This window comes from Ochlerotatus camptorhynchus, unplaced genomic scaffold (assembly GCF_037179485.1).
Source record: "Ochlerotatus camptorhynchus isolate MF236.1 unplaced genomic scaffold, CSIRO-AGI_Acam_v1.1 ptg000048l, whole genome shotgun sequence".
NCBI lineage: Eukaryota > Metazoa > Arthropoda > Insecta > Diptera > Culicidae > Ochlerotatus > Ochlerotatus camptorhynchus.
In genome coordinates, this window is record NW_027040539.1 from 256920 (window position 1) to 266607 (window position 9688).

The 9688-nt window shown below is 44.3% G+C and overlaps 1 protein-coding gene across 1 annotated transcript; it reads left to right on the forward strand.

Moving 5' to 3' along the window:
- The first annotated feature begins 4351 nt into the window (after nt 1-4351).
- LOC135717133 (uncharacterized) lies at nt 4352-9178 on the forward strand. The gene has a single exon (XM_065239083.1). The coding sequence runs from the start codon at nt 4352-4354 to the stop codon at nt 9176-9178; it is 4827 nt and encodes a 1608-aa protein (XP_065095155.1).
- The last annotated feature ends 510 nt before the right edge of the window (nt 9179-9688 follow it).

Here is a 9688-nt window from a genome sequence, read left to right on the forward strand (position 1 = left end):
TTTCGAAAAAAAATATCGTTGTGCTCAAAAAACGAAATTCTTTCAGATGATGTATAAAAATCGACACACTTTTTTTAAATTAAAGAACCCAATTAGCGCAATTACTCAGGAATGCTTGTGTGATTACGAGCCCGCGTTTCAATAAAATCCTATTTTGAGAACATTGTTCATTTTTTAGTATTATTAGGTCCAACCAAAATCCATTACCCTACACCGGGGTTAGTAGAAACGCGTGGGGAAGTTGAAACGGTAGATGTAGCTCTTAGCGGAAGTGAATAATCACTGAGATTATTTCTAATATAGTTTGCGGTAGTACACAATGCCTCTAAAAAATAATTACAGTGAATATTCACTTGCAAAGAGATATACGTACTGTTTCAACTTGCCCCGGTGTTGATTTAACTATGATGTTTACAATCAAAACATTAAACAGGTGGAGAACCTGTATACAAGCTTTTGCTCTGACTTTGACATTCAATAGCTGAATCCCCTAATTTTCAATTAATGTTGTACTAAGCACCTACTTATTGGAAACCAAACGTTTAATTTGAGAAAAGTCACAGTATTCTACTTTGCAATCATTCTACGAACACGTTGTAAAGTACATAATGATGATGCATGGTAATTTTATGTTAGGGTTGTCCTCCAAATTGGACCGTATGATCGTTTTACCCCTTCCTCCCCTACTTCGTTGACATATGAACCAACATTTTGTTCAATATTTAAAGTACCGTCTTCTGACAGGTAAAACAACTGCCTGTTGCGTTATCATAAAATTCAATCTTCACTTTCTTCTCTGCTTCAGAAACCTAACTTAAAACTAATGATGGAGCTACTGAAAAAAAAATGTATTGTTTGGCAATTGTTTTATCCCACAACAAGCATGGCGTTTTTGTGTACTATACTGAGGTGCAAATCAACAAAAAATGTGCGACGAAATAGTGTCAGTTCCTATTGTAGTCGATGTCGATGTCAAATTTAATGTACATTTACCACAGCAAATTAACTCAACATTGATCAACCCAAGGTAGTTATGTAGGGGAATTCTGTCAATTCTTAACCATTACATTAAATTTAAATACATTATCTCGTGCGTAAGATGAACCGTGGTCTGATTATGCTAACATGAATTGTCGCGAGTTTTGAACCATAACCGAAACATTGGAATACTTTAAAAATTTAAGATAAAGTATAATAATCAAAAATGCATGACATACATCAATTTTGCGTAGTTCTACGACATACTGCGGTCGTGTCTAGGACACAACCCTTTAATTTTTTTTTATATTATGTGACAGAGTCTCGGTCTCACTTATATACTAATGCATAAATGGTACAGGCTTTGAAAGCCCTACATTAACAAATTTGAAAGTACATCCATAACACTAATTCAAGTCCCAGTGGGGATGTAATAAACCCGAAGGAAGCTAATATAATATAAATTCTGCATCCAGATTCTACCTGTAACAAAAGCTGTACGAGTAAACTTGAACCTATTAATTGGGTCATGTCCTAGGAGGTGCATCGAGGCATTTTTATGATTTTTATGATTTTACATGACATTTTACATGACGGTGCATCAACAAAATATGGAACAAAATTCAAACCAAAGCTTTACGCATCTTATAAACTGATACAGATTCGGATACAAATTGGGAATAACTCATTAAGTATATGAAATTAGGTTGCGAACATTAACGTTAACATGATTGCGGATGCTCTCAAGGCACGCTAAATTTAAAACAGTCGTTTAAGCAGAAACATAATAAACCAAGTAGATTAAAATGTACTGTAAGTATTGTGTAATCCAACATCCCTTCACAGTTTTAAAGCTGCCGAGAGAAGTATACCCTGACTCCCAGATGTGTACTTATTTACCATTTTGCTTAATGTTCAAGTAAAAATTGTATATCCAAGACGAAAACAGCGGCTATTTCGCAAGCGTTAAAGATAAACACAAGGCAACTTTTAATAAACTTTGCAATAAATATGTATACCTATAGGAAAGCAACTTGAACTGAACATCGAGAAAAACAATAATTAAATATAAGCTTGAAATAAACTGCAGCTGCTTGGAAAAGTGTCGAAGCAAATAATTGCTCTTTTCGTTTTTTGTTGCTAGCATCAGGTCGCAGTTTTCTTTATTTGTCCACGTCAATTGCATACTAAGTTCTTCATGGGATTGTCGCACTGTTTTCAAAACTTTTGCAGACATTTGTCAGTTTATAGGTTTTGGTGGTTAATGGCTGACTTTGATTGAGAAGTAATTTATTTGAATAAAATTCCAGCAGTTGGGATAAAATGCACTAATGCAAAAGTTTTTATTTTCAATTTTTTTTTCTTAGTTTACTGAACTGATAAGGGTCACCCACATTAGATCCGGATCTGAAGCTTTTCGGAAAAGTGACAGCTAAAGCTATAGATCAGTGCACGGTCCCTAACCTCACTTTTTGCTCCCTATCATTTTGCTTCTGAGTAAAAGAGATAGCAACGAATGGGAGCCAAAACAAACCACCCAAAACTGTCAAAACTTACGGGTGAGAGAAGAGTGCGGCAAATCTTCGTGAACTGATCAATTGTCTAACTGTCAAATTTATTTCAATGCAACGCAAACGGATCTAATGTAGGTGGACCTATGTAGTGAGATGAACTAGCCTAATGAAAACATCTCAGAACTTATCGAAAAAAAAAACTAAAATAGGCAATGATCGATTAGAATTAAATATTTTGTTCGCATGTTTTCAACCTCATGTACTTCGTGCAATAATGAGACTGCTGAATAGCGGCCGTTATGCCCGGTTTACCCTTGTGCTGCTTCATAATACTGATTAACCATAATTGGTGTAAACCAGGCAAGTTTGTGCCAGAAATCGATGTGCCAATATTAATCAGCTCCGAAAAATTGTCTTTTTTATGCACTGTTGATTCGTTATTTTCATGTTTCTCAGTTACAAAGTTAGTTTTTAAATGAATACTTTAATACGATTTGTTCAACTTTTAGTAGGGTGAATATCGGCTTGGGGTGCGATTGATTTCGGCAACCAAAATATAAACGATTGTTTCACTGTATTTTCATGTCAAAACACTTAGACGTCACGCCGATTCCTTAGACGTGCAGCATCAATCTGATTACATTTTTTAATTAAATATAAATCTCCCTTGAATAATGATGTGCCCGCCTCTTTTTTTTTTTTCTTTGGTTTGTTTTTTCCGTCGATTTTGTTTTCCGTGCTGAGCACCAATGCTACCGACGTGCCAGGAAGGCAGCTCCCACACCTGGACCCTACCTATCGACCCATCAACTCATGAACCGGGGACCAACGGCTTTACTTCCCATCCGAAGGAAGGCGTGACCAGAGATGTTATGCCTCAGAACATCCCGGCGGCGCCGACTGGGATTGAACCCAGGCCTGCTGGGGTGAGAGGTTATCACGCTTACCACTACACCTCCAGCGCCGTTTGCGCCCGCCTCTTGAAGTTTTAAAAAAAAATACGTTGTTTTAAATAATAATATCTAGTTGATATGGTAGGGTTTTTGATACAGTTTCCGTCCTACTAAGCACAACCCGCGTTTTACCTTTTTTTGAACGGGTTTGTACAAAAAATGGAATATTTCTTTCTGAGGTGACTTCTACATTTATTCACCTTTCCATACGTACCGTTGAATTTGATAAAGAGTCACAAATTGTTGAGATATTGTTTAAAATCTAATACTGCTTCTTGATTCTAAATCCGTCCTACGAGTTTCAATTCAGTTTAAACGCATTGAAACGCCAATAGATTGTATTCGTCCTACGGATAAACGTAGACAAAGCGGATTCGCTAGGAGCGGTACTTTTGTTTTGAGAACAATGAGCGTTGTGCGCACCGCCGAGCACTGGTCACATACCTTGCGCCGTGCCGTACCTGTGGAGCGCAATGAACGTTGCGCCTAAACGTCAATGATGGAACGGGTGGAAAGAAAGCGAATGAGAGTGTGAGAGAGTAACATAAATAAAAACAAACAGTGACTAGCAAATCGATTGTAAGCAGTGTAATTAAATTAATCAAATATTTGGAACAGTTTTTGAGTTCGTCGTTCGAGGGATAGTTTGATCCGTGGTGCAAATATTTGTCTTGCTAAATAAACATTCGGATTGGACCGTGGAAAGATTATACTGCGGTGAACGTAACCTGCAAAGATAGAAGTGAAATCAGGAAACAATAAATGTAAGGTGAATTTAATTATAAAAATGAACTAAAACTAATAACAATAAATTTAGTTTCAAGCTGCTGTAAGATACAACACTGCTGTGGAAATTTGTTTCGAAAATTGGTCCGAACCCAGTGCGAATATTCTTGAAAATTTATTATGCCGGGACCGATACCAGATCTTGATAAGACGGGTTACAGTTGCGCGGGATGCCGACTACCGGATAGTGCCGAGGACGAAATGGTGTTTTGCGACCACTGCCAAAGATGGTACCATTTCGGGTGTGCGGGCGTGACTGACGAAGTGAAGGATGTCTCCTGGTGCTGTAAAGGGTGTATTGGAGTAGCTGCGGATAAATCGGGTCCACCTGCGCTGGAAGAGGAGTTGGCTAAACTCGAAAAGGAGATGGAGGAGCAAAGGCAGGCTTTGGAGATCGAAAAGATCCTGGGAAAAAAGCGACTCGAACACCAGCGCAAGATGTTTTTGTTGCGCCAGCAAGTAGAAAAAGAGAAACGGGATATGGAGTTAGCATTCGAAAAGGAGCAATTGGAACAGGAGTTAGCGGAAGAAGAAGCTCACCGGAAGAAACGCGATCAAGTGCTGAAGAAGGTGCAGAACAAATTAAAGCTGTTGAAGATCGATCCGGCTGTTAAGATGGATGCAGGAAAAAGAAGCGGACAAGACGAAGGAGGACTCGCATCGAAGGACGAAGATGGGATGAAGAAGAAAACGAAGAAGGAAAAGTCGAAGCAAGCTACAATGGAGAAGAAAAAGCCAGGAAGAGGAAAGTCCGAGAAGGAAAAGTCGGATAAACATCGCCTGGAGAAAGCTGATCCAAAGGATGCAAGCAAAGGAGATCCTCGAGGAGCGTACCGTAAATATTCTACTCCCAAAACGGCCAGTGGTGTACCTGGTTTGCTTTCCAGTTCCCACAAGAAGAAAACCCCACTTGGGCATCCAGATTTGCTTACGAAGAAAAAGAAGAGCAAGAAGCAGTCAATCGAAGTCAAGGAAAGCAGCGAAGAAGAAGATAGTTCCAGCGCTAGTGATGAAGAGGAGGAAATCGATTCGGAGAAGTCCGGATCAGAAGAAGACGAAAGGGATTCGGAAGAATCAGAAGCAGAGGAAGAAAGTTCGTCGGAAGAGGAGGAAGAAAGTTCGTCGGAAGAAGAGGTTGTAATCAAGAAGCGTCAGAAGAATCTGCATCGTCAACCATCAAAGAGCCAACTGTCGGCTCGACAATTCCTGGGGAAGAAGCTGCCAGTATTCTCCGGAATGTTGGAAGAGTGGCCGATGTTCATAAACGCATATGAAACATCAAATGAAGCTTGTGGATTTTCCGACGTAGAGAACTTGGCTCGACTTCAGGAGTGCTTGAAAGGCCAAGCACTAGAGTCAGTGCGCAGTAGGTTGCTTCTCCCTAAAGCAGTACCGCAGATCATCGAAACCCTAAAAATGCTTTATGGTAGACCGGAGCAACTTTTAAACATGCTGCTGTCGAAAGTTAGAAAGGCACCTCCCCCGAAAGCAGATAAGCTGGCTACGTTCATCCAGTTTGGCGTTGTCGTGCAGCAACTGGCGGATCATTTAGAAGCCACCGATCTCACCACGCACCTGATGAATCCAATGCTGATGCAGGAATTGACGGAAAAGCTGCCCGCCAATACCCAGTTGGAGTGGGTTCGCTATCGCAGGAAGGCTGCCAGACATCGAGTAGTTACGCTCCGAACGTTGGCTGATTTTCTCTCGGGTATCGTCAAAGACGCAAGTGAGATTGTCCCGTACTGCGATACGACTATTTCGGAAGCTTGTCGAGGATTCCGGAAGGAAAAAGGCAGAAAGGAGAACGAGGGATTTCTGCACACGCACGGTGCTGATGTAAACAGCGAAAGAAGCCAGTCATCGAGTTCGCAGCAGAGAGAGAAGAAACCCTGCAGGATATGCGGTCGTCTTGATCATCGGATCCGGAACTGTGAGACGTTTAGAAGACTTCGGATAACGGAAAGATGGGAGGCAGTTCGTAAGTGGCAGCTATGCTATCTGTGCCTGAACGAGCATGGAAATGCACGTTGCAAACTCAATTTTCGATGCAACGTGGGTCAGTGTAGGGAGCCACACAATCCTCTGCTGCATTTCGACCAGTCGCCAGCCGCCAATTCTAACTGTTACCTGCATAACATCCAGCGCAAACCATCGGTGATATTCCGGATGATTCCGGTAACACTCTACAACGGAAGCTCTGCCGTGGACACCATAGCTTTCCTGGACGAAGGTTCTTCGTATACGTTGGTCGAGAAGTCACTGGCAAACTTATTGCGAGCAAAGGGGGTCGTGCAACCACTCCGAGTGACGTGGACAGCAGGAGTGACCCGATTGGAGAAGGATTCGAGAAGGGTGGAGCTCTTTATTTCCGCACGAGGATCGTCACAACGTTTTCGTATCACGGCTGCCCACACGGTCGAGAGTCTGAAGCTACCGCAACAAACCGTAGCTATGTCAGAGGTGGTCAACGAACATCCCCACCTTCGAGGTTTACCTGTGTCCGATCTACGCAGAGGAGTTCCTCAAATCATCATCGGCCTGAAGGACATCCATCTATACGCGCCCATCGAATCCAGAATCGGTCGACCGGATGAACCGATCGCCGTCAAGTCGAAGCTGGGATGGACGATCTACGGACCTACCCATTCAAGCCACTCAGAAACGAGAATAGTTGGACATCACAGCTGTGACATCGTATCCAACGAGGATTTGCACGACCTGTTACGGAGTCATTACGCCCTGGAAGAATCTATGATTTCCGTAGCGCTGCTTCCCGAATCCAGTGAAGACAAGAGAGCGAAAGAGATCCTGCACAGCACGACCATCAGAATTGGGAACCGTTTCGAGACAGGACTTTTGTGGAGAGAGGACGACCCACGATTCCCTGACAGCTACCCGATGGCGGTCAAACGGTTCCGTTGTCTAGAGAGACGTTTGGTAAAAGATCGTAGCCTGTACGACAAGGTAAGGGGGCTAATATCCGATTATACTAAGAAGGGGTACATCCATGTAGCTTCAAAGTCTGAGCTAGCTGAGTTCCAACCGGATGAGGTGTGGTATTTGCCACTGAGTGTTGTAATACATCCGAAGAAGCCAGGGAAAGTCCGTTTAGTGTGGGACGCTGCGGCCGCAGTAAATGGGGTGTCGCTGAACTCGAAGCTTTTGAAAGGTCCGGACATGCTGACTCCACTCCCAAGCGTATTATCGAAGTTCCGTGAGCGAGAAGTGGGTTTTGGAGGTGACATCAGGGAGATGTATCTTCAAATGATGGTCCGTAAAGCCGATAAGCGGTCACGATTCGTCTTCCGAGGAAGTTCAGTGGAGGAATTCGAGGTCTACATCATAGACGTGACGATGTTTGGTGCGACGAGCTCGCCATGCTCCGCCCAATTCGTTAAGAACCTCAACGCGAGAGAGTATGCAGTGCAGTTTCCGGAAGCGGCAAAGGCGATCGTGGAGAACCATTATGTTGACGATTACTTCGACAGCACGGACACAGTAGAGCAGGCAGTTAAACGAGCGCAGGATGTGAGGTACGTACACTCGAAAGCCGGTTTCGAAATCCGGAACTGGGTGGCCAGCTCCAACGAAGTTCTCCAGAGCATGGGGGAACCAAAGGCTGCAAAATGTGTGCAGTTCACGGAAGATAAGGGAACGAGCCTAGAGCGAGTCTTGGGCATAGCTTGGTGTCCGAATGGCGACGAGTTCACGTTTTTAGCAAAGCTACGGGACGAGTTGATGCCGTACATATCGGGAGAACGAAGACCCACCAAACGAGTAATCATGAGCTGCGTCATGAGCTTGTTTGATCCACTTGGAATGCTAGCAACGTTCACCACTCACGGAAAAATGCTAATCCAGGATTTGTGGCGTAGTGGCAGCGATTGGGATCAACCGATCGACGACGATTGCTGCGATAAGTGGAATCGGTGGATCAGTCGACTTCCAGAGGTTGAGAACGTGAAGATCCCACGCTACTACTTCCGAAGATTCAGTTCCGTCGATTATAACTCCCTCCAACTCCACGTTCTTGTCGATGCCAGTCAAGACGCGTACGGTGCGGCTGCGTATTTTCGTGCTTTGACCGACGAAGGGCCGTTGTGTTCCCTGGTGATGGCGAGGTCGAAGGTCGCACCGTTGAAGATGCTGTCAATTCCACGTCTCGAGCTGCAGGCAGCAGTCGTAGGATCCAGGCTAATGAATTCCGTGATCGAGGCTCATTCGTTGGATGTGAAGAAAAGGTTCATCTGGTCCGATTCAAGGACGGTGATATCGTGGATTCAGTCGGAGCAGCGCCGATACAAACCATTCGTAGCCTTTCGAATTGGTGAAATTCTGAGTCTCACGAAACACAGTGAGTGGCGGTGGATCTCTACGAAGAGCAATATTGCCGATGATCTAACGAAGTGGAAGAAGGGAAGCAGTTTGGATTCGAATGGTCCATGGTTCCAAGGTCCGCGATTCCTGTATCAGCCGGAAGAAGAATGGGCGCAGCAAGACAGCGTGGAGCCGAATACCACAGAAGAAGTCCGAGCATGTCATCTGATTCATGATGTCTCGATAGCGGAGTCCGTGGTAGATGCGACGCGTTTCTCGCGTTGGAAAGTTTTGGTCAGAACGGTAGCGTGCATGTACCGGTTCACGTCCAATTGCATCAGAAAACGGGAAGGCTTGGCGATTGAAACGGTGTCGGCACCAGCAAGGGTGCAACGATTGGTGAAGCGGTCTGTACAAGCGGTGGTGGTTCCACTGAAGCGAGAGGAGTTTCAACGTGCTGAAGCCTACCTGTGGCGTTCTGCGCAGTTGGAGTTTTATGGGGAAGAAATCAAGATCCTGTTAAAAAACCGAGAGCTTCCGTACACCGAATGGCATCCGTTGGAGAAAAACAGCAGTCTGTACGACCTCAGCCCATTCTTGGACGAGGAAGATGTGCTACGAATCTAGGGCAGAGCGGCTCAGGGTTCATTTCTTCCATTTGAACTCAGATTCCCCATCATCTTGCCAAGAAAGCATCAAATCACGACCAGATTGCTGGAGTACTATCATCAGCAAGCAGCTCATGCGAATTCGGAGACTGCTGTGAATGAAATCCGACAGCGTTTCCGGATTCCAAATCTCCGGACGGAATTGAAAACAGTGGCAAAGGCGTGCGTGTGGTGCAGAGTGAGAAAGTGTATTCCGAAAATCCCGAGAATGGCTCCACTTCCATTGGCGCGAGTTACTCCAGGTTTACAGCCCTTCAGCTTCACTGGCGTTGACTACTGTGGGCCAATCACTGTTACCGTTGGACGTCGATCGGAAAAGCGGTGGATTTGTCTCTTCACTTGCCTAGCAACGAGGGCAATCCATCTTGAAGTCGCTCATAGCTTGTCCACTCAGTCGTGCCTGATGGCCATCCGACGTTTCGTTTGCCGAAGAGGCAAGCCGATCGAGTTTTTCTCGGATAACGGCACA